This window comes from Ixodes scapularis, unplaced genomic scaffold (genome assembly GCF_016920785.2).
Source record: "Ixodes scapularis isolate PalLabHiFi unplaced genomic scaffold, ASM1692078v2 PGA_scaffold2__306_contigs__length_199485367, whole genome shotgun sequence".
Lineage (NCBI taxonomy): Eukaryota > Metazoa > Arthropoda > Arachnida > Ixodida > Ixodidae > Ixodes > Ixodes scapularis.
This window is the reverse complement of record NW_024609857.1, coordinates 191,854,102-191,880,451: the sequence shown is the minus strand read 5'-3', so window position 1 is coordinate 191,880,451 and position 26,350 is coordinate 191,854,102. Positions and strand designations below refer to the sequence as shown.

The 26,350-nt window shown below is 42.9% G+C and overlaps 1 protein-coding gene across 1 annotated transcript in view; it reads right to left on the bottom strand.

Moving 5' to 3' along the window:
* Positions 1–22,889: 22,889 nt before the first annotated feature.
* Positions 22,890–26,350, bottom strand: part of LOC8051709 (sodium- and chloride-dependent GABA transporter 1) — a 52,257-nt gene continuing 48,796 nt past the window's right edge. Inside the window, exon 12 of the mRNA XM_040208922.3 lies at positions 22,890–26,154. Coding sequence (XP_040064856.2) covers positions 26,023–26,154 — 132 coding nt within the window. The 3' untranslated portion in view covers positions 22,890–26,022. The remainder of the gene's footprint in view (positions 26,155–26,350) is intronic.

Genomic DNA, 26,350 nt, shown 5'->3' with positions numbered 1-26,350 from the left:
TGGCTATTTGTTTAGAAAATAACGCACTTGCTTTCCCCTTGCTTTTCATACAGAATGATTCGTAAAATTATGAGGCAGTTTGATCTGCGTAGCCACCGAGCATTATTGTTTTTGCTAACTCTGCGTCAGATGGGCGCCTATCCCAGTGCATTGTCAGACCTTCCGGCGAGGAGTGTTTTGCTGACCATGCATGTTATCTTGCTTGCTTGTCATCTTGTTATCAGCGGCCCGCGGAATGTTTTGGCGCACAGCTGAAGATGGCCCGCATCGATATGGAGCCCGGTAGACTGCGCGAAACCGCGAAGCGTCTGACATCTATCGCTGTAAAACTTTATTTACACCACCCATGTGCGGTCAGTGGGGTATATGCATGCTTAGATAGTAGATCGCTGAAATGAGCTGCGAAAGAATGTGCTCGGTAACTTGATGTCTGCAACGTGACACTGAGCTTGGGGTTCCACATACACGCATTATGCTCCGGTCCGCGCCTCAAAGTTTGTATTAAGGTGGAACCACTTTTTTTATATTTCTGTTTGCATTTTCTTTTTATAATTAGTGACTACGTGGATCAGAGTAATTGGCTGTGCAGGTGTTCTGCCGAAAAGTAGACACAAGTTTAAGTTTAAGATTTTGTTCTCTTCTGCATTTTTCCTCTCAACACCAATGAGTTCGCCCTCTTCATCTGGAGCAATCTAAACGCCGTGTGTAATCTACATTCTTTTCACATTTCCTTCTTGCCACTCTTTATAATTTCTATATCGTTGTTCCAGTCCTTGTTTTGTTTTTTCTCACACAAGACGTATCGAAATTAAGCTTGTGTTGATCCTACGGCAAACATCCTATATTTGTGCATATATATATTATCGTTGACGAAGTTATCTCGCACCATTTTATTTCTTCACAGCGAGTCTTTAAGAATGCCACGCTCTACGCCTTTTGATATTTTTTTCTCTCTCTCTTTCTTTGTCTTTCTCTTTAAATAAATCGGCCTAATTAGACGTTTGTGCGCGCTTACTGAAAATATTGTAGTTATTAAAAACAAACACAAGATTAGAAAAATCTTCACTGAAACTATCATGAGGCTTTGAGGCAGTTAGAATTTTAAAAGGAATCTTTATCTAGTTTATTTAGTTCTCCCAGGGCATATATATATTTTTTCTCTGGGTGTGTCCTCAAGCGTTGTCATAAAAATTGTCGATTGGTTGACAAGTAATTATATTTATAATTATTTTAGAAACATAACTCCATTAATAATTTGCAAAGTAGGTGTTGTCCCTGGGTGAACATTCCAAGTATAAGATAAATGTTTCCCTTATTCATCTAACTTTATATAAAATTACTGAAGAATATGTGTTTTGAGCATTATCGCATTTTTGAGGATTCTCGAAGGAAGTTCCAAAATAAAATTTCGCAACGTGCATTCTGTTAATAACAAATACAGAATTAGAAAAAAAAAAAGTAGCATTCGTAGAAATATATTTTTTCCTTAACGCTGATGTGTAGACAAAACCCCGTATTTCCATTTCCAAGTTTTTTTTTATATATTGGTAATATATTTCAAAATTCACAAGACTGGGCTGTCATGCCGAATGATATTATCACCATGTTGGCTAGATGGTTATAGTATTATATTACGTTGCGCTAAAACATCACATACAGCTCGTTCCGATCGCCGATCGGCGCATGTCAATCGAGATCTTTCTGAAATTTTAACGCTGATCATCACCTTTCACAGTCTGACCTCACAAACATTCTGTGCTATCCTTTCACACAATCAATCAATCAATCTGATTTTATTTATTTAGCCACAATTCTTACCAGAAGCCGCCGCCGAGGGAGATCTCGAAGAGATCTTGCTGTATCTTGCGTCGGTGATTTTTATGCAGCGGTATCCCGCTTGTCACGAAAAGTTGAAGCACGGACAATGCAACAAAAATGGCTATAATAGTGTTATAAGCATCTGCGTGCGATCAAAGCAGATAACCCGACTGCACCTTAATGCGTCTGGTACATTTTGGTTCATAAAACGTCAATAAATCGTGTCTGCGAGGCCGGAATGTGATTTTAGGACTAATTTATTTTCTAGATCTTGTGGGTAGGCACTTTAGAGGTTGTTTAGTGCGACCAGTCGGCTTCCATAAGAGCTCAGATGCGTGAACGAGAAGATCTGCACGCCCCTCTAACGAAAAGGCCGACGAGTGCGGCGAGTTTTGAAAACAGCCGCGCAAAGAGGCCAACCCAAGAAACTTTCGGATCCGTGGCGCCATCTGCCGTGATCCAGAAACATTAGCCCATTCATTTCACGGCCGGCCGTGTTCATTTTCGTCTGCTTTGCGATGTTCAATTTATGCATTGACCCTTTCCCTATCATGGACGACCTGGGTTCGTCCACACTGTTTGTACCGCTACCCCCGAAGACGAGCTGGGCTCGTCCACGCTGATTCGGGCTCCAATACGCAACGCTACCATGGAGGTACTGGGCTAGCCCACGTGTTTCTAGTTAGCTTTGCCGTGGATAGATGGCGCTTCGCGGAAAATAGAAATATAGTACATTTCTGTATTTGGCTGAAAATTGTTCCAACGCAGGCAACAGGGGGTTTAAAAGTGGCGGCGTCAACTTCTCGTCGCTGCGTTCGGAGTAGCGATCTTACCTCGAAATTGGGGCAAAAACGAAGATTTTGTAGTGTCTCTTCAGATTCAGAAGACCATCGGTCTTTCATCGGACAGCAAGAGCGATGCATCTGAGTTATTGGATTTTAGCTCAGATGATTCCGATTTCGATGAGGAAATCGTGTCGGCGTGTCGGCATTGGACTAGAATCAATGTAGAAAATCCCCCTCCAGCCCCTCCACGTTTTGCGTGCACTTTGCGTGCAAGGTGATGTGAACTGTCTCCAGTACTGCTACGCCCAGCCCACGGTAGCCCAGCCTGAACTTCCTTGTGCAAGGTGATGTGAACTGTCCGCGATAATGCAGTGAAGCCGAACTTTAGTCCCCTTTTCTTTTGCAGTTTTTTCAAAGGTCTCTCATATGATAATTTCTTGGCATTTGTTTTTGGCCTTTCTATTGCATATTAAATTTATGGGGCACATAAATAAAATCAGTACTTTCCAATCGTTTTTTTTTTTCAAAAGTTTTGCGGGAAACAAAAAGTTAAAAGCGTTCTTTGTTTTTTTTAATAGGCGTGATTTCGGCATGTCTTTTTCTGTCTTATTTGAATATATTCGGTATGCTGTAGTTCCTCAAGTCTCGAAATCGCTCCAAATTTTTCAACCGGTCACACTAATTCCTAAAACGCTCCTTATCCGCTAGCTGAGTCTCCGTAAAAGCTTATATAGACTTTATAAAATACACGAATCGCGTTTTCACGCAGAAACGCTCTACTGATTTTATGTCCAAATTACCACGCTTTAAAAAATTAAGAGTGCCCTTTACTACAATTTTCTGTTTTTTTTTCTTTTTTTTTTTTTTTTTTGCCAGTTCGCAGGCTAAGCTTAGTGTGCTTCCAGTAAATCACCATCTAAAAAAATGCTCTTGAAATTCTTCGCTGTCGCTTGAAAGTTGGTCTTTGCGCGCTCTGAACACTGCTTTCTCCCTAATGCGAAGGCTCCTACTTATATGTAGTAAACAGAGCCTCGGACTATATGTTTCATGAGTAGCCAGCGCCCCTCGCCACATCTAAAGATGGCCCATATTAAGTAACTGGATCCAGAGAAGGTAGCGCCAAGCACTCCGTATGGTCGCCATTTTGGTTCATGGACTGAGCAATATTTCCTTGACCTCTACTTTCTTGTTGAACAGATCTAAATCAGCTGGTGACGGGTAAACCTTTATACGAATGTTTCTTGCATAGCGAGATTTTGCGATCCACACACGGGCGAAACATGCGTACAACTTCGTACCGCCCCCCACGTGAGGCGGCGGTGCTTGGAGGCATTAAGAAATCATTTTCCTGACTTGAAATACGCAAGAAGAGCAATATCATGGTAAGAGTTCTGCGGAGATAAGTATTATAGATAAGACGTGTATACCGGCGAGGAACGCCTTCTGTGCGATGGCGCTCCATAGTGACTTTTGTTGCGAATAGTTCAGAACGACCTTTTCGAAGCTTGGGAGATTTAAATGGACCGTAATGGCGATTGCCATGGCAACTGAGACCGATCAGCCAACAACATTGCGAGGATTAGCCGTGTGCATGTTGGTATTTGTTTATCCGGCTAGCAGGCGGGGAAGGCAATGGAGCTACTTTCCCAGGATTCAGTGACTTTAGTCCACATCATTGATGATTCTGCGTATGGCCTTTCAATTTGAAAGAACGTAGTACTTTTTTTTGCTGTTGTTTTCGTGCCCTTGGCAACAAGTGATATAATACAGTTACGCATTCTGCACTTTTATAACATAAGAAATATCTTAACTATAGTCAGCGGCGTAGACTTACCATTTTCCCGGGGGGGGGGGGGGGGGGGGGGGGGGGGGGCAGGCAGGCTGAGAAGTTCTCCAAAGGGGGGCTTTTCCGCGCAATTTTTATTTCCACCGGCAATTATCAGTAGCTTATTTTAGGGGGTACATTTTACAGCGTATGTATATTGCCATGTGTTTGTCGCTGTGTGCGTTATTTTGTTTACATGCCACTACTAGCAGTTCGTTACATGGCACGGAAACAGCGTCTCGGTAAGGGTCATGGGCCGTGGGGCCTCTGCCCCCCCCCCCCCCCCCCCCCCCCCCCCTTCCCGGATCTCACCAGGGGGGCACGAGCCCCGATGCCCCCGTAGTCTACGCCTATGACTATAGTTATAGTGCAGTGAGGGGTTAATATCTAAAGCACACATTTAATATACTTTGAGTATTTTTTATTCATTTTATTTTAAAGTCCCGTTAAGGGCACTCGGAGGACATCTGGAAATCCTTAAAAAAAAGCGAAGCGAATACAATAGACAGTAAATATGATGTCGTATACTTGAGTGACAATCTGCGGGTCAACGATGATTATCATTGGATGATGAGAGGTTGTTCCGGTGATTGGTGGCTTCTGGTAGAAGTGATCGGTAAAAAGTTCAGTAGAACGAGAAATCCGCTTGATGGTGCAGGAATTGCTAATGAGTGACAATATTTGGTTACGAGGTGGTATTGAGGAGAAGGGGCTAGCGAGTTATGTTGAGATACTTGGAAAAAGGGTAAACACACGGGCTTTTCCCCTTTTTTGTTTGTTGGTGCGACTTGCGTCGCCGGAGTTTGAGTGCTTTGGCGTGTTAGGCCTTTGTGTGGTGTGGTCCTGTCCTGGTACTTCAAGGACGTACCGGAGGAGGTAACGTTCAGCTTGTTGGGCTACGGACTTTCGTGGGAGTCACCGGCAGGCGACACCGATGTTGTTGCGGGTATGGATATTTGCAGCTATACTTAGTAGGATTTGCGGGGCCTCTCCGCAAATCCTCTGGGAAACCCGAGCGCCGGGGTCCGGGGAGGGGGGCAGGAGGGGGGGGGGGGGGCTTTGTATTTATTTGCTGGTGGGTGTCCGGCGATGGGCTTCGAACCGACCACCTCCAGTAGTCGTGACGGACGCTCCGTGCCACTAGGCCACGGCTGCGATGTTCATGGTTTGCTTGCTTTCGCGAGTTCGGTGTCTAACAAACTGTCTAAAAATGCTGGGGAAAAAAATTTACGAAGTCCCTAAAAACCGAAACAACAGTGCATCCAGAGATAACCTATATTTCACTTTTTTTTTAAAGAGGTTACGTATGACCATAAGAATAAGACTGTTAACTCTAGGACTTTGGAACTGAAACCAGCAACTGCTAAATTATCCTGGAACACCGTAACCCAAACAATCGACCTCTAAGTTGCACTTCTTCATTTATCTTCTAGGGCCATATCAAGGTGTGCCACTGATCCATTTGGTGATCTAGCTTTGAGGTCACCAGACTGAACTCGGACAATCATTACCGATCAATACATTACAATATTTAACATATTAGACCCTTTTTGAAATTCAATCTGGTTACTTCAATAACTACGATCTAAGTGTGTACATATAATCTTTACAAGCCCATGGCAGCCTTTCGACGGCTAGTGAAGGAAGAAATTTATGATAGGCACCGATGCGGTGCCTGAACATTTTAGACGTTACTTCGCTTTAATGTTGTTCAATGTCAGCGTGACGAGAAATATAAGCTTCTATGCGCTACGCATTTGAGAGTATCATGTAAATCCTTCGAACGCTCGGCTTCGGCACGCCCCAGACAGCTCATGACAATAAAATGTGATAAATGGTATCAAGAAGTTTACTCAACTAAGCGCCTCGTACTGAATGTTAGTTTTTTGACAACATTCACGCAGTAAATCGAGAAATAACTGTGCAACGAAGAACACCGAAACTTTCTTACGTCTCCCGTTGATGAATAGGGGCTAAGTTTCAACCATCATTAGCATCCAAAATTTTAGACTGATATTTGAGTCACTAGATGGCACTGAACCTCTGAAAAATTAAGCGCCACCTAGTGACTGAAATATCAGTCTAAACTATGTATACTAATGGCAGTGAAAATCCATATCCAACTGAAGGTGCTCTTCGCTGCACTGTTATTTTTTCTATTCGTTTCTTTTTCGATGGTGACGAGTAGCGTTGGGTAAAGTACACGTAAAAAGTACTTGAAGTAAAGTACAAAGTATATTAGAAGGTATGTACCTTAAGTTAAGTTGTACGTACACATGGTACAATGTACTTGAAGTAAAGTACTATAAATACAATGTACTTCAAGTAAAATATTATAAATAGAATGTACTTTCAAAGTAAAGTACAAGTACTTTTTCATTACAATCTTTTATGATATTCTTCCAATCCCCTGTAGTGTGTTAAAGCGAAGCTCTTTCATGGCTAGTGTTCCCGTGGATTTTTCATGCACGTCAAACATAGATTTCCTCGATAGGCTCCCCCGTAAGGGCTACCGTAGGTACGTGCGCGGCCAAAAGCGTCGCTGTGGTCAGCTTTCCACGATTGGCCAAACCATGGGCATATGAGCACTGTCAGATTGTCAACGTTGGCGGTGTTAGTTTCGGATTGCGATGGGTCCTAGCTTCTACTGTGCTTTTTAAACACACCATCGAACTCGTCGTCGCACCCGATGGTAAGTAGCCAGAATAACAACTGGCGACGTCACGGCGAGGCAAATCATTGGGCAAATCCTAGTCGTGACGTCACGAAGGGAAACCATGAGAGGGCGCCACCGAAACATCTCGGCGCTAATGTACACGAACTCTAGTCAACAAAACTCGCAGCGCCCTCTCTTTGTCGCCGTTCCAAGCGCTTGCGTGCCTATAATTTCCTTTCACTCCCCCGGGGTGGCGGTAGCGTCGTGCGTGGAGCAGCGACGCGAACGGCAACGAGGATGTCTGCGTGCGGCGGCGGCGGCAGGCGGCAAACACCGCCGATGAAGATCGTACTCCAAACACCAAGCGCATGAGGCAAACCAGACAGCTGAGTTTGAGACGTTCTCTGTGTCTGTCCCTTCTACTGAAAGTTCTTCCGATTTCTTCCACCGCAGTCTCAGGTGTAATACGACATGATAAACCAGACAAGGCGACGAACGTCACGGGGCGGACAACGGATCACAAAGCCGCAGGTACCATGCTGCTAAATTGGACAACTTTAATGGAGTATAGGTGACATTCACTTGACGTCACTCGCTAGGGGCACTAGGATCGGCCACCACAGTCGCCATCTTGGAGGTCTCTTTCTGTCCCACGTTTGTGTCAGGTGTCGTCTTGCCGGACCTTTCGGCGTCGTTTAGCAGCATTTTACAATTTTAATGGGTCTTTTCGGCCGAAACTAGCGGTTATTCTTAGACTTTAGTGCTTTTGAAGCGCCGTAGAAATATTTTTTGTGTGTGTTTTAGTTAGCTTTTGTCGCTATCGGACTTTTCCACCGCTTCCGCGTTGCTCTATCGGCTCCATGCAGCGCTCCGTGTCGCGCGCCGTACCCATGGCGGTAGCTATTGGGCAGGAGATCGAACTATAGAGGGCGCTCTGACCCGTTTGTTTTCCCCACGCTCGGTGTTTACTCAACACAAGGCCTGTGCACATGCCAACAAAGCCTTATGGGCATGGCCATGTCATCTTCTACAATAGAGCGCGGGGCACAGTTTAATGTAAAAAATACTAACAATCGACGAAGCGACGTTAAGTGCCGGATCTATCCTCAGAGAATGCAAGCTTGACCCACTTCGGCTTTTGTGCTGAGCTGGGATCGTGCATGCTGCATTGTTCATGCAGGCCGTTGTGGAAACAAAAGAGCCCCTCCTCGCCCTCGCCGGAGAACACGAACTCCAGCCAAACGCTGACGCCGCGTTCGGTTATGTCGGCCGAGCGCTGCGTCATTGTATTTGTTGTCCCCATCCGTGTAGTTGATAAGTTAACCGCTTGGGGCGTCACGGTCTGTCCTCCTCCCCAATATTCTAAGAACTGTCATTTTTCTACTTTGGGGATTTGGTAGTACGGTGCGATTACTCGTTGTTTTGTTTTGCTAGTTTTCTTATTGTTTTTTTTCTCTGGCGGATTTTCTGCACTACGGCCGCCTAACCGTATTGCTCCATCGCCTCCGTGTCGTACGTCGTGCCTTCGGTGTTCGCTCCTGTGCAGAAACGTACCGTGCGGCTTACCGAGCACGCCGCTAATGGAAAATGCGCCGCATTTTTCATTACCCCGAACGATTTAAAAACCCCATGCAAGCGATTTGGCGAGCGACGCGACGGCAACCCGCTTCGCTGTCGCTCGGTCACTCGCGCGACAAAGCAAACCGCATGAAAGCGACGGAAGCAAACGACCAAAGCGATAAGCGCTAAGTTTTCTAGAATCCAAAATCCGAGCCACGCGACGAGCGACAGTAAAGGGTGAACCGAATATAAGCGATTTAGCGAGCGACGGCGACAGCGACGCGTGGGAGTCGGCGACGAGCGACGGAGATTTCTCAGGGTCGCTCGTCGCGTCGTTCGGCTTTTAGATTTCTGGAAATCGTCGCTCATCGCCTTGGTCACTTGCTCCCGTCGCTTTCATGCTGTTTGCCTCGTCGCGCGAGTGACCGAACGACAGCGAAGCGGGTCGTCGTCAGTCGCTAAATTGGTTACATGCGGTTCATCTTTACACATGGTACTCGGCGGCAACAAAGAAATCAAAACGGCCCGCCCCCGAGATAAACTGTTTTCTCTTTTCTGTTCAACGAAGCTTCTTCAACGATATGAAATTAGCACACACTACCAACGGACGACCGCATATCCAAGCTTACCGAAGGCAGTCAAACGTCAAACCGCGACCTCGAAGATGGCGGATCGACGGTGGCGCCCCCTGGCAAAATCGAACCTGCAGGCTCAGTGAATACCACCTAAACGCTCAATTCAAAAGGGACTTTTTTAACAGACACTTTGAGTGTAGTTGTAGGGTGTGTGATCGGCTGGTGGTTCAACAACGACTTGACCAAGATCGGCTATGTGCGGGATCCTTCAAAGCGGACTCCTGCGCTGCAAGTGTTGTCGGTGACCACTTGCACTTGATCGATGACCACGGATCAAGACAATAAATGTGTTCGTACCTTTGTTCAAAATTCTGTGTCACGTCTGCCTCGTGTGCTAAACAGCTTCGCTGGTCATTCACCTTTTTTTTTTTTTTTAAGTGATATGCATTGCCCTAGGGGTAAAGGGAGTGCATCAGTTATTTTAGAAAACCCCGTCAAAGTTTCGATAAAGTGAAGTTGCCACAGAGTTGTTTTACTCTCGTTTACTATTTCACACAATTAAGTTACAAGGCGCTTATTTGAATCGGTATTATAGCCGCCATTATTTAACACAGAAAAAAGACTGGAAGCCACCTCGAAAGACACTGTGTTTTCGTATGAGTATACGCATTTTTCTTTTTTTTCTTTTTGAAGGTTGATGATTTCTCTTACTTGACCTCAGAAGTTGTGTATAGTACTGAGAACGCCAAGGACGCGAGCGTGTTGCTCCTGAAAGAGCTGAATTTCACCGAGACCGAATTTGGAGACTGTGCTTTGAAGTCTGGAGTTGTACTTTCCTCAGGAGGTATAAACAATATGTTTTAATTAAAGTGCAAGTACATAGAATGTACATCGAGTAAAGCACAAGTTTTCTAAGCCCACATCCCTAGCAAAAATAACGGTTTGAAATCAGTCCGGAAATTGAAATCCGGAATAAGATCAAACCGGAGTCACACCGGAGAGGCGGCTTCCGGTTCGCACAAACCGTGAATTTTCAAATCCGGTTCAAAGTCAAATTGGAGGAATTCCGGAGAGGCGAATTCCGGTTCGCTCATACCGTGATTTTCCTAATCCGGTTCAAAGTCAAAGTAGAGGAATTCCGGACACGCAAATTCCGGTTCGCTCTAACCGTGAATTTCCTAATCCGGTTCAAAGTCAAATTGGAGGAATTCCGGACAGACAGATTCCAGTTCGCACAAACCGTGATTTTCCCAATCCGCTTCAAAGTCAAATTGAAGGAATTCCAGACAGTCAAATTCCGGTTCACACAAACCGTGATTTTCCTAATTGGTTCGAACAAACCGTGATTTTTGGAGTCCGGTTCAAAGTACAATTGAAGGAATTCCGTACACACAATATGCGGTTCGAACAAACCATTTTTTGTCAAATTCGGTTAAAAAACAAATTGGAAAAAGTCTAGACTGAAAATATCTGCTTTGCACAAACCATACTTTGCCATATCTTGTTCCAAAGAAAATCGGATCAGCCGCCTGATGCCGAAGACTTTCAAGCGTATGGTTGAAATATCAAGTTGCAAACAATCCATCCCGATACCGTACGTACGGGCTGCTGCGTCGATCAAAGCTCAGACCGCAGAAGACAGCCAGCTGATATGCGGTGCCAAAAAGGCGACATCACGGCGATTTTTGTGCAAGTCATCGCCATCTGATTCCATCTAGAATTTTTATGCACTCTGCAATACTTGTTCATTATTATGCTCAAACAACGTTTTGGTATTTTTTAGTTATTTTTTAAATAATTGCTTGATAACTGTCAAATAATTTTTTTTTATATAATTTACTCCACATAAAAACAAACAAAAACAAGAACTAATTCGATGCCACAGCTAGATGTACACACAATCGGGAAGTGTCATTTCAGTATCTTTGACAGCTTTCCTGCGGTCTCCTTGTTTATGCCTGCATGCTGAACATTCTATTATGGTGCACATGCAGGCAATTTTAGGGGCTTTTATCAATTTAGGTACGCAAGGCAGGGATTTAAACCGTAACCGAAAACCATTTAGGAACGAAAATTTTCAGTAGCCGTAACAAAAACAAAATTGTTATTTGAAATTAAAAAAAAAAACACGTAACCGTAAGCGTAACCGTAAAGTATTTACCGGTAACTGGATTTAACCAATATTAGCCGAAAAAAAAATTCTCATGTATGACTTGGAGGACGGATCTTGAAATATTCTGGCAATTTGACAGAGTTACTTTCAGCGAGTGGTGCATCTGGTAATACGATTTCCGTTCAATCTAACTTTAGGATTATGGATACTTGGTTCGAATCATTAGTGGTGCTTATAATAAAAAAAGTCTATTTCTAAATCTATCACGCTCCTACATCGCTACATGTGTCAGTACGTGTCGCCTTCAGTGTAATAACTAATAAGTTAGAATTCTCAGATGTCCATCCAATTCGGTTCTATCAAAACCACCAATGTTCCTGACATGCAGTAGCCAGTATGAAGAAACGAGGTAAATTGACTGTCATGCAGAGCTGGTGGAAAAGAAAACATGGTATTCATTTAGCCTGAATCGTCGCCAGTAACGATTTTGAGACAACACTGAAAGAAAAAACAATGTGACCGGTTTGACATTGGCGTTAAGTGTATGTTTCATATTAACCGTGATCCAGAATTTATCTGAACAGAAAACAATCACAAAAATTAAAATTATTTTGTGAAGTGAAAGCTAATATATCCTTTGGTGGCCAGTATTTACATGGAAGTTCAGTGACTGGCCGGCATCGGCGCTTTGGTGTTCAAGCTGGCGAGCCCCGTCATGGAAGATCCGTTTACTGACCGGCATCGTTTTTCTTTTTTTTTCGTCTTTTTCACTATGAAGTCAAGTCATTGAGATTCTGACAAACTGTGGCAATTCATGGATAGCGAGTGGAAATGTTTGCGTTGATCAATCCTTCCTAAATGACTGCCGACGCTAGGGTATTTTATCCCAGCATGGCAAGGCTGACGTGTTCTATCGCGAAAACGCAAGAAAAAACAATACGGTGAAGAAAATTAGCTGCAGAGGATTTGAGAATGTGACCGCCTACGCCACGAAAAATAAATATTACAACGCTGAACATCACTTTTTCCAGGAAGCTAGTTTAATTTGATGTACTATAATTAAGGTCCGGTGGTATACGCAGGTGTTTGGCCCTGATAAAAAATAAAATCGGTATAGCGGAGCCTAAAAATGAAGAAAAAAAAAACGTGGCATGATTGAGCACGCGCTTTGAGTTACAAAAACAATAATAAACATTACTTTCCAGAGACTAGAAAAGTAAGAGATGTTTTTATTGCTTATGACGCTACGAAATTGAGTGCGAAAATATGCTATTTCAGACAGGAATCAACTGCTTTCTGTGGTAGTTACGATTATCTAACAGAAATCTTTCGAACGTTCCCATAGCCAAACGATATCTGTTGCTTTCATAAATTATGTTATACGACATACCGCTCCAGAGGAACGCGAATATAAAAACTTATTTTTTTAACGCAAAAAAGCGAGAAACACCACTGCATTGTGGATGTTCACACTGCCGGGTTTGTGAATGTGACCCCTTGACGCTACGAAAAATAATTGTTACAACGTTGAACGATGCCGTTTCTGAAAGCTAGTTTAATTATCCGTGCTGCACTTGAATCTCAGGAATAAAAACGTGTCTAGGCCTAATAAAAAAGTAAAACTGCGGAGCGCAACCTGTATAAATAAAACCTGGCGGCACGGGAGACACTCACTTGATCGAATGACGTTTTAGCGAACGCCCACGTTTCATCGAACGACACTTTAGCGAATAGTCCGACACCGCGAAGCGGCGTTTTCGGGTGGACCAAGTGAGTTCATATTTTTGTAATGAGTTGCCGCAGACTGTCGCCGCGAAGCGGCGTAAAGCGCAGCGCGACGGATGGGTTAACGCGCGCCCCCGTTATTCGCTAAAACGACCATTCGCTCAAATGTCGTCGTTCGCTAAAATGTCATTCGCTCTTGTGATATGGACCCGTGCTTAATACGTAGCGCGCTATGAGCTCAGCTAAATTACTGCCTTAAAATGGCGGTATTTTTGATTCGACAGTGGGTGAAGATGGCCGCTTTCAGACAAACTTCAGCTGCATTACTGTGGCAGTTTTACCACTTACACATTTTCCCATTTTGCTCGCAATATGCTCATTGTTATTACATTTCTTTCTTCTTTGAAAGGACTTATACTGTTTGCCTACGGTTATGAATTATCCCGGCAAAACAAGAGGGCCACGGTTTGTGCTCTGCAACAATTCAAACTTAGGCTCGCACTTTTTGTTTTCACCTTCTCCGTGATTATTACCCTAAAGAACGGTGCCGACGACTGAAAAAATATAGAAAATATTTAAAATAATAAAATCTAATACAGAAAGGTGAGAAAAAAATATTTAAAAATATAAAAACTAATACAAGAAGGTGAGAAACAATATTTTAAATAATAAAAACTAATACAAAAAGGCGAGAAAAAAATATTAGAAGTAATAAAAACTAACACAAGTAGGCGAGAAAAAAAATATTTAAAGTAATAAAAACTAATACAAAAGGTAAAAAAAGATTTAAAATAATAATAACTAATACAAAAAAAAAAGAAAAGAAAAGAGCGCTTTCCAGGATTCGAACCAACGTCCGCACGCTCACCAAGATAGCGCGTTAGCAAACTAGGCTAAAGTTGCCCGGTTATCCAAGGGTGTTTCTGGAAGGATACATGTCTGCTGAATTCGTTTCGAACCGTTGTACTTAGTTTCGTATTTAATATTTTCTGCGTGTTCAGGACTTATTCATAATATTATGGCAATAATGACGTCTGCAATAATTTATTATTGCTGTGTCTTATATGAGTTTAATAATGCGGTTTGCTTATCCTTTTATTTGAAACGTTTCGAAGATACGAAAACAATCTCATCGAATCAACAGCCTATGTTTCGCACGGTTTGCCGGCCGTATCGGCCGTGTGCGTTTGAATGCTTGCGTTCACGACCGGATAACGGTTAAATTTCCCGATTAGTCGTGATACGTGGAGTTTGCCTTAGTTTCAAACGTGTCCGAAAAAGACGGAAGCGACTGTGAGAAGTGGAACTTCGTCAAATCGGCTCAACAGCCAAGATCATGGTACGGGAACCGAAGTAAGTTTGTTTTGTTTGTTCGTTAGGGCTAGCTTATTTCCTGCGTTCAGAAAGCTTGTTATTGTCTGTAGATCGCTTCCTTTTACCAGTAATATTAATTGTGCGTGAATGGTGTTATGCGAGGCTGTTTCTCTTCTTTTTTTTTCCCCGATGCAGAGACTGTACTCGCTCAAGGTTCATCAGTAGCGGCGGAACTCTTTGGGAGACGGGGGGTGCGGGGGTGGGGGCCAAAGCGGATGGGGGAGGATTGCCTCCCTAAAGGCCTCCCTAAAGGCCTCCCTCTGCCGTATTGTTTACTGGTAAACTAGAACGTCTGGAAGCGTGCGGTGCGGTGCCCCTCCATCGCCGACGCTTTTGCATGCGGAGAGCTGGACCCGACAAAAAGCAGCGATTGATAGATCGAGCAAGCCCGTGGCTTCCACCGCCCAGTCGTCTCCAAACGATTTCATTTTCGCGATTCGTAATCAGAAAAGAATTGCCAAAAATTGGTGCCGCAATGAATTCAGCCCATGGTTATTAATGCATAGCATACCACTTCCGATCGCAAAAATTTGTCCCCGCGAAATAATTTTTGACGCCGGCACTTATTCCTCGCGAAATGTCGAGCTCTAAATATCATCTGCTGTCCACGTGCTTTTTTATGATCCAACGCACGTCTAACGAATTTCACAGCTCCAGAAACACTCAGGCTGCTTTAAATGGTGAAGCATTTATTCTTTTCCTACTGTTGTTTTTTAGAGGCTATCAAGTATTAATTACAAGCTTCTAGGGAAATTTACAAGCATGTCCTGAATTAAGGTAGTGTCTCGCCAGTTTTTGGTATCTATATTTTTTTCAGTGTAAGTATATAGTGTTAGACATACCTCACCAAATCCCTGTTTTTTCGTTTGGTATTGCCTTTAGCGAATGGTGCAAGTTGTAATTGTTTTTAGTTGTTGCACGATTGTAGTAAGGTGGTGAGCTGGTACTAATGGAACATCTTGAAAAATAGTTAGCAAAAAAATCAAGGAGACAGGGAAAGTAACACATAGACCTCATGCAAGCGCAAACTGAACTCGCATAAATCAGAGAAGGGAGAAATATAAATGCGGAAGGGCTCGAGCACAGGCCCGAGTGGAACGCGCTGATTTACCTGTTAGCAAGAGCCGACTAAAAAAAAAAGAACAATTTTTCTGTTAGTAAAGGTAACAGATGGATGGCTAGTACATAAAGAGAGCTCAATCTATCTCTAAAATCTACGATGGATTGTCACATACCTATGCACTGTTTACACTACTCGTGTATGTCATCCTTAGGAAAAACGTCAATAATTAGCAGATACTATAAAAACAAAGAAGATAATTATTTTAGGCGTTTCTTATTCGTAGTATGGGGCAACCAATGGTGTCCGCACATCCGTCGGTTACCTGAGCTGCCGAGGAAATTGTTTTTACAGTATTATGCATATGGGTGAATTAGCACGGCCCACTTGGACCTGTTCGAACTTTTGTTAAAGCTCCTAACGCATTCTTTTTTTTTTTCTTTTCTAATGTATGTGTGTTGAGAGTCTGCACTCGTATGTAGTGTACGTATTCCTAGCCTTTATTCCTTGTTTTTTGGGTACTATTTTTCAAGATGTTCAATCAGGATGAACTCACCACTTTACTACATGGAAAGGCTGTTGCTAGTTCTAGAGTGTCTGTAAAACAATATACCTGACATCTTTGCCTCACATCCCGGTTCCTGAAGCTCACATTCTCCGAGTAAAGCCTTTCTGATTTCTCTCATCCTCTTATTTTCTTTTGTGTACAATCAATCGAGTTGCGAATGAACACCAGTCTGCGTCCTACGTGTTTCTATATTTTTGTCCTTGTCTTTTTGTGCACTTTTTCAAGTTGGTCTATGATATTTTTTATCATATATTCTAATCTGTGTTTTCATCTTTGTACTTACTGCAGCCTTTCCCAATTAGATGTTGGCATTCACTTTGCCATCCTGATGTGAGTGACCTGAGACGACACAAAATGACAGTCTTCCCTGCTGAAGTCCTGGCTTCATGAAAGACTGCCAAGGCTGTTCATGGCAAGGTTAGCAATATAATAGCAACTTATTGCTGCTAGGATTGTTTTTGACACAGACTGCATTTATGGGCCGGCCTTTTGCAATTCTGTTGCCACTCACGTGGAATGAAAGTCTTTAGGGAAACTGCGCATTTCATTCGTAAGTGGAATGCTGAGTTTACAACAGAAGTGCATTGCGTTGCCTTGCGTTGGGGGTCGGTGGCCGACTGGGCAAGCGCACACCATTTGGAGCACGTGGAACGAAAGCTTGCGCTGCAGAACCCTGGGATCCTGGGTTCAGTCCGAACCCCTGCCCATTTCGATCTAGAAAGCATCGTACTGGCATGCGTATCACTACTGCGTGGTGCAGGTTGTAGATTCCAGGCTAGCAGTCATACTGCACTGGCTAAATTGCTCACCTACAGCGAGCAACTCATCGCAACTTTGAAATGGCTCCAACTACACGCTGTAAAAATATCCACAGAACCCCAACAGAAGTGCGTCACTAATTGCATCCAGTATTGCTGTGTTGTATCTGTATTTTGTATTTGTTTATTTAGTGTTCCCAATAATGGCTGAAGCCTTCCCATTGGTGCGCTTGTTAGTAGCAACACACAAACACAAACAAACGGCGAGAGTGGTGAACACCGCCACTTTTACCGCTCGCCGCCGCGCCCATTGGTTTTCGGAGAAGTTTGCAGTGTTAGTTTTTGTGGTATTTGGTCATAAATCGCACATGGACACAACCAGGGCATTGTACCTACAACTCAACACTTGCAAGACTTGCGTGAATACACCCTGTAGGTGCTCGCACTTTCAGAGTCATTTTAATGTTGCAGAAATGATAGAATGGATGCTTGGGCGAGTTGATGAACCATATTCTATGGTGACAGTTCAGAAAAACATTCGCACACCAGATACTCAGGAAGACAAGCACACGCGCTGAACTTACAACTCTCGTGTATTCAACTACTTTGTTCTTCTCTTCAACGTCTAGATTGACTTTTCAGAGTGTGATAAGGAGAATAGCACAAAATACAAGAAGCAAAGAACAGAAAAAAAAAAGAAACGGAGGAAAAACAAAAATAGGAAGCTCTTACAAGTCATCGCTCTCCCTCACTACTATCCTTAAGATAGAAATTGGAGCTTTTTGGTCGACAACACAATAGGAGGAGTACTTACACACTTGTTCTTCAGATGCTCTATTCTTTGCGCTTCCATTATTTCTCTTGGCAATGGGTCTCGACTCTTAACTATTACGGAACAATTTTCAAAATGTGCTACACATCCACACTCCGGAGAGTGGGTTCCCAAATGTCCAGCGGCGACTCGATGGGTGTTATAAAAATGCTCCTTTAAACGATCATTTAAACACCTGCCAGTCTGGTCTACATAAGTAGTGTGGTAAGACGTATGTAGGCCAGACTGGCAGGTGTTTGAATGATCGTTTAAGGAAACATTTTTAAAATAACCACCGAGTCATCGCTGAGCATTTGGGAGTCTGCTGCAGGGTGTAAGATAGACAGGTGGGGAAACGAGAGCCAAATGAGTGACCGCATTGTGTCCCCCTCGGGTTTCTCTTTTTCTGTGGCGCCATCTATGTGGAGCACCGCGAACTCTCACTCCGGGTGGGCGACCGATGGAGACAGGCTAAACTGACGGAGATGATTTCTTGTGGATTTTTAATGAAAGACCGCCGTGCTCTCGGTTTATTTTGCGCACTCTCCCCATAGAGTTCCATGCAAATCCAATTCCGATTTTTTTCCTCTCGCCGCAGCGCCATCTGTCGCAAGTGGGGAGTAACCGCAAGCAGACGAGTACACAATCCGGTCACGGCGCTGCGGTAGGCTTCTGTGGGTCGTTTCCCCACCTGTCTATCTTACACCCTGGTCTGCTGTCAAGATTGTGGTTGCATAGCACATTTTGAAAATTGTTCCATAATAGATATGATTTGAGACCAATTGACAAGAGAAATAATGAAAGCGCAAAGAATAGAGCATCTGAAGGACAAGTGCGTAAGTAGTCCTTCTATAGCACTGTCGACCAAAGAGCTTCAATTTCTATCTAAACAATAGCGGTAGAGAGAATGATGATGTTTAAGGGTTTTCTTTCTTCTTTTGTCTTGTCTTTCGCTTTTTTCCTTGTATTTTGCGCTATTTCTTCTGCTTATCACGTTCTGGAAAGTCTATCCAGACGCTGAAGAGAAGAATGGAGTAGTCGAATACACAAGAGCTATAAGTTTAGCGCGTGTGCTTGTCTTTCTGAGTATCCGTTGTGCGATTGTTTCCCTGCACTGTCACCGTAGAATATACAAAAATGAATAATGCCATTGGCATATTTGTCATGCCAAAGCCTGTCACACTTGTTCCAAACTTTTATCTCCACGAGATCATAATACCATCGTTTCTGTTGTAGTGACACTGCAGACTCTATACTTGTTTTGCTTCAGTCTTTGTAAGGGGGACGCTGTAGTCCGATTCTACACATCTATGGTGTACTAGACGGCACCATATTTGCAGAGCTAGTCTTCGGTTTTTGTAGTTCCATCGAAATATATTTCAGCTTTTAAGTTATTTGTTATTTGGCATGTACATTGACAAGCTTATCTAGATTGAAGGCAGCAAATATTTTGCCAGCACTCATGGCACGCGTTTGAAGTATATTGCGTTAACATAATTGACCAACCTCTGACTTTTATTTGTTAGTGCCTCTAGCGAATTGTGCATGCTAGGATTGCTTTTCTTTGTTTGTTTCACATAATCTACGGCACATTTTTCACCTTTCTACTCAGTGCAGCCCTCGCCGAACAGAAGCTGCAAGCCGAGGTTCAGTCCATGGCAGTGTGCAAAAGTTGTTGATGGGTAAGCTGCCTTATATATACAGCTGTGTAAAAGCAGCTTGTCTTGGGTGACAATTTGAAATGCATTTTTATGTTCTAGAAAGTGAAATTTGCATGGGCATACTTGCAATGTGAAACCTTACCAAGCCTGTTCGGAACTTTCATCCTTTTGAGATTTCAATACAGCCGCTTGTGCTGCACACGCACTGGCTACTTCGGCCAGACAGAGACTTGATCCATATGAAGGTAAACAGGCGAGTATCAACGGCTCAGTTCTGTGTGTGGTGACGTTCTCTGCTTATCCGACGACTTACCACACTTGGTTCGCAAGGCATTTGAAAAGGAAAGCAAGTCAGCTGCTGGATAATTCTCCCAGTACTGAGCAGTCGACAATTGCTTGTTCACCTTTGTATAGATCACGACTGTACTTCAAGCTCGGCAAGCGTGACACTTATCTGATTCAGCCTAGCAGTGGTGTGCTGAGCGGTATGTGTAGAGCTAGTTGACTTGTGTATAGACAGTGGCTGTGCGGTATAAAACAGACCCAATTGGGAACTTTAATGCAATCTTTTGTACTCCCATTGATGTTATGATTATGATTACACAACGTTTTATGGTGAAAAAAAAAACGCGATGTAATCGTTTTTTGAGACTGCGTGTGCGATCTCCAAGCTTGTGTTTGTACGTTCTGTGCGGTGAAATGCCCTGTATAAGCAAAATTAGAGAATCCTTGAGCTATATGCTGCAAGGAGTGAAAACAGCAGTCCGCCCGCATTTTCCCCTCTTCTGTATGCTGTGCAAATGCAGACGGACGCGCACTTTGGATGCTTTGCACTTAAAGGCCCCACATAAAGCACACTGCTTAATACGCATCAATTATTGTGAAGTTTTTGCGGATTTGGCTTTTAAATGTCATGCACATAGGAAGCACAATGGTGATGTAAAGTATGCCGAAATCGTAATGGTGCACTTTAAGGTTCTACAGGGTATGTTCTGCAAAATGCGGGCCAAGTTGTTTGTGTCAAAACTTTACATCGCCCAAAAAAAGGTCTTGTGTTGTCCTAGGCAGGGGCCTATTTAGAAAAATTATTACAAAACAATGTAGCTAATAATGTGTATATCTGCTGGTTATTGTTTATTTTTTCCTCCAATTACAGCATACACGGAGGGTATCTCCAAGGAGAAGGGGTGGGATTATGTAGAGAAGCTAGTGCTTCTCTCTATGGTTACAAAGCTGTCCAAGTTCCGCCTGGTCCCGAGCAGCCACAATAATAAACACAGAATTCAGAAAAATAGTAATATGAAGCACCTAGGCAGGCAGCCACACGTTTTGAGTTCGCAATGACATTTGATTATTGCTCAAAGTCGCATAGTTGACACACCATATTGGTTATGGTTATCGCAGCAGGAATATTTTTTTATCAGGCTTAAACGTCATTTTTAATTGAACAAATGTGGCTTTCTGTGTAAGTCCTTTGTGTTTTTACTCTTTTTTTATTTGTGTGTTCGTTTCACTTTTTCTTATGATTTAGTTCGGGTTTCTGTTACTTATGTGTTCATTATTTATTAATTTTTTTCTTTATTAAGTTTTAGTTAAAAATATGATGCCCTTGTCATTTTCCAGTCCGGGAAACGGTGGTGACCTCGTCGTGTTCAAGGAGCAGTAATGAACTTTTCATCTTGTATTGCTTCCGGCGAACAATGGTGTCTGTGCGTGTGTGTGTGTGCGACGTGTTGGTCACAAGGGATGGTTTCGGGACTGAACGGAAAAACAAGGCCAGCGAGGAGCGACTGGGGGACTCTGAACATCGCACGGTGCAAGGAAGGACTTCAACGACGAGGCTAGCAAGCAAGCCCATGTCAAAACTGCTGTGCTCGACCGGAGAGTTGAATCAGAACTCTACCCTGTGAGTAAGGATCATCGACTTTGGAACTTTCGTGTAGTTTACAGCTTAATTGTCGCCTTCCTTTTGTTTTATTTTAATAGGAGTCTGTGTGCTATTACATTTTTAGTTTATTTTAATGGTTGTTCGTGTGATATTACTATTATTTTTTCTTGAACGGCGGAAGTGCTTGTTTGGAATTTTGGCGCTTTTATGTATAAAACTTTTTTTGCAAACCATATCTGTCTGCTCCCTCGACAACCAATCCCACCAAAGGGCTGTGACTTTCCGACGTCGAATGATATGTTACAATGTTTGCTAACTAGCGATTGCCTGCATTTTATCTTTGTAGCATACATATTTGTCGGAATTACAAATTTCGAACCAGGCCACTAAAGATTGGTCAGTGGCCTATTCTGCCGATGTATCTACGTAAACACACGTTTGGCAGTGTGGGATAGCAGTAAAATGTATATTTTGTGGATATTCATAGAAATGCATTATATGATCCCATGTCTGGACCTGAAAGTATGGTACCTGCCCCATGGCAATAATTTTAATGTGATGCTAGAAGGAGCATCATATGAAAATTGCTTTATATGAGGTGGGTACCCTATTTGCCAGGCCCAAACACGGGATAATATAAAGCAGTCTATATATGGTATGTAAGGAATTGGGCAGATGTGGTCATATCTGCCCAATTCCTTATATATCCATATCTGTAATTTCAATATAAGTCTAGATATGACATTTTTGTAAGGGATGGCTTGTAGCATCAGCTGCAGTACATCGGAAGGTGAAACAGTAGGTGTGTCACTCTATTAAACTACTTGTATTATATTCAGGTGTTGCCTGATACGATTTAATATACGGTTAGACCCACTCCGGTGAATCTCTACGGATTGGCCAGATACGGTTCAGCTTCCGCTTCGACCAATTACGGTTGGGTTTCCGGACTGGGTATTTCCGGTTCATTTACGGTTTCTAGAAATCCGGTTTGCTTAGGGGCCCATATGACGGTTTAAAATTCCGGATTCATTCCGGTTTATTTTTAAACCGTTTTTTTTGGTAGGGATGACGGAGTACACTAAGTACAATCTACGCGTACTTACAATACCTTCCCATTTGACGTGAAAATTCAACGGTTTATGTGGCGCTGAAGTGAGTAAAACGTTTGATAAAAGTCACCACATTTTTTGTCACCAGCTGTCTGGGGCGTGCTGAAGGCGATGACCATTCCAAGAAGTCATGTCACCCACAGATGCGTAGCGTGCAGTAGTTTTAAGTATCGTCAATCTGACGGCGGACTAAATAAAGCGTGAAACACATGTGAGCAAAAACTGCGTCACCCGAGCGGCATGACCACAGAAAACGTTGCTTGCGCTGTGACGCGACGGGACGGCAATAGGTCAAGTCATAGCGTCAACGGTGGTTGCTATGGTTACGGCACTCGGCGGCGCGACGCGTCGTGACTTTCGCCAACATGTGTTTCACGCTTTACGTCTGGAATGTTCAGGCTCGAAACCGGGGCCTCCTTCAACTTCCTTTTTTATAAATCACCACAAGGCCGCCATTAACATGTTCACATGACATACATTCAGGTGATGATAGTTATCAAAGTGGCCATGCTGAATTTCGGAAAGGGTCTATTCCTCTAAACACGACATCCGTGCTGTCACACTGCAGCCCATTCGAAACCAACACACTCAGACAAGGACTTGCGTGGATATGTGTTTGTTTATTTCTGCATATGGAATACAAGAGACAAAACCAGCTTATGGACTAGATGTGCATCGGGACCGGACCACAATGATTCGCGTAACTTGTTGCATGGCTTCTTGAAGTAGATGCTGTTAAAATAACCGACGAGTTCCGCTACTTTCGTCACAATTAAAAATATATCGCGGGGGCTGTGCATTTGGCCTGTGATCCAGCTCAACAACAAGAACTGTTTCTATAGTATTTTTCACCAACAACTTGTAGTCTATGAAATAAACTTTAACAAGACAAACAATATGGCACCACTTCCAAAATATTCTTCCGTATGGTAAACAGATGGTGCTAAAACTATTAAACGTTAGAAAAGTGTCTGGGCTAAAGTTTTAAGCAGCACAAAAGTTTACTTCCTCGATCACAGATTGACAAATATTTCTTGTTAGTGATGTACGATTTTCCCTATAATTAATTTTAAAACTTTCTTTATCGCCAATAATATTTTTTAGTAACTTATTCAATTTGTACTTTGCGTATCATAGTCATTTAAATACATCGCAAAAAAAAAGAATCTTTAAAATTATGCCGCCTGCCATTTATACAAAAAATACCCATTTCGTTCTTGGGAGCACATTTGTGGAAATGTCAGCAGGTAGTATTTGGCTTTCTTCTATTCGTTCCACTTGAATGACATTTTCCTATTTATCTTTCATTGATGCCACATATCTTTCAGTGTATATTTACACTTTTAGAAATGCCATACACTTAACAGTGCCTAACAGGTGCAATGTGGCCTTCTGCGTCGCACACATCCATTTATGAGCACTGCGCACGCCTCAAGTCGACAACGTATAAAGCTACCAACGACCCTTACCAAAATATTTCCACGCGATCCTAATTTGAAGGCACTGTCCCTACCGTAGGTATAAATGCACACATAGTATATACACTTATGTACAGAGCATAGTTCACATATTAAACACAATATTGCGTGTGTACAATGTGAGATATGAATAAACAAAAGACTTGGCGCTAAACAAATGTTACAAACGAAAAGAAAATACTACATGCTTCTTTTGCCTCCCCATAAGAAACCTCGATTAAGCTTGTGAATTTTTTCACAAGTGTGCAAATGTAATTTAGATTGCCATGCCGGCATGCGGCCGAAATGCTGTGTTTGTAACGCTTATTAATTGAGTGGAATTGCATTTCGTTAAGGAATAAAAGTTTAAAATTTGAATTATTACAAAAATAAAAATGTCAGCTTCCCTGACACAATACGTCGGCGTCTAAAGGTACCCGAAGTTTGCAAATAATCATCGCCTATTATATCCACGCTCCTAGCTGCGTACATATGCGACCGGGTGCGTTTGCAAACAATGTCTACCGAATCCAACAAAAATAGTATACCTTAGTAGCCATTAATTTTATTGCATTAGGAAATTTGTGTAATTCTTAGACAAAGCTTTCGTCAACTTTTTTTTTTATATCCTCCCTAAATATTAAAGATTATAGCGTAATTCCCCTTCACCACGATAACAAACGGATAACGCTTAACTATCGGTGAATGCTTTATTTATATTTATTCGGATAAACTGAATTTGTGCCTGATAAAGATTATACTATAACCCTGGTGGTGACCTCGAATTGTCATTAAAGTCCACCAGGTTTAGCTGTATTCAACTTACTATATAAACGTGCATTTCACATGAAAGACATATTTACAACTATGTACAAGCCGTTCAATTTGTCCACACCAGCAGGTAAAACAGCCTACCGTCTTTTTGAACACTGTACTCATGACCGACGCAAATTGAAAAGTCAAATCTAATAATGAACTACCTGATTACACCCATACACAAAAGAATCACGCATTTCCCAAATTTTTCATTTTCCAAGTTTTGCACGTCTTTTTTCGCTGAGCATATTGGTGAGCAATTTCTGCTCTTATTCGGTGGCGGTGCAATTAAAATCAAGAAAGAACTTATGGCATATTATTGCTCTCAAAGTTACCTTATGCTCCTAGATGCAGCTTCTTCAATGCACTATGTGCGGAATCACCGGTTGGAAAATTCAAACAAAAATGTACGTAATATTGAAATGCGACCTGCTGGTGTGCCACCGTCGAGAGAAAAACGTCACTTTGCTTAGAGGTCTGACGAAATGAGCTGATAAAGAAAAACTACTTTCTTAAATCTACTCGCGTCTCACTCTGTCTAGGAAGATGCAATGTTTTGTAAATAGGAGGGAAGAGGTCCCGACGCTCGGAACTTCCTACATCACCGCGCGTGTGGAGACACTGGAATGCGAACCTTTCACCGGATTGTTACCCAACTCGTGGGCTATTGTCAACGCAGCAGATTGCATCTTCATGGACTTTTTTTTTTACTTTCCGTGGTACGTAATTTTCCCCGAAAAAAAATATTTCGCTTAAACAATTTAGACGCTTCGCTCAATTATGCGCGTCTTTCTGTAAGAAAGGTGAATCCATATTACGAAATAGGTTTTGTCAACGCATTTCGAAATTTAGAACGAACCCCCACAGAGAAACTCAACCAGCTCGAGGAGTCCGCAAACAGCTACATTCGGAGGCACAAACTTACAAGCGGGGAATCGGTGTAGGTTCTCTACTGACGTACAGTCACCAGGACCAAACGGAAGACTGAACACAGCGCACGAAAATGGAATCACATTCGGGGCGCAACTCGCCAAATGCCACAACAATTCAACCCAGATGAAAAGACCTCACCTGCGTCCATCAACAGTGAGAAACCATACTTTCATACCCATCGTCCAACCATACCCGTTGGCAGACATCTGCCGGGGTGCATCAGACTGCTCGCCTGCCACGCTACAGTCTTGTGCTACACCCTTGAGATTCCTTCCACCGAAATGTATGCCGCTCACGAACCGGCGTCTAGACGTTCCTCGCTTGGAAACGGTCTTTGGCAACTTAAGTGCGGAAGACAGGACTTTCTGCTTTGTTTTTTCTCGCCGAACCAACAGGCAGAGAAAAACTGAGATGTTGTTGATGTACCCCGTTCCTTAGCCCCGCAGGCAGAAGCCCTATCCCCCCTTCTCCCGCCTAGTTAACAGACCAACAGTTTAGTGTCAGAGACGGTGCCGGAGTAACAGTGATCAGGACTTTTCTTGGAGCAGGACCCGGACTGAGTTGGCCGGGGGGTCGAGAGTCAGGCTTTCGTCCGAAGTCGGGGTGCCCTCCTGGGCCTTGCGGGGAACCACCTGAGGCGTAACTCCCTTCTTGATGCGCTGTTGCCGAAAATAGTATAAGGGAAGACATTATAGCTGATCCTTGATTCATTTCAGCCACCCTATAGAATTGTTAAGCAATTCAATTCATTGTAATATGAAGCTGCGTAGAAGAAACTAGCTAGGACTAGACTTTTTATTTATTTTTATTTATTTCTTTAGGTAACTTCTGCGATTACCCTAAACGGCCCGCGCG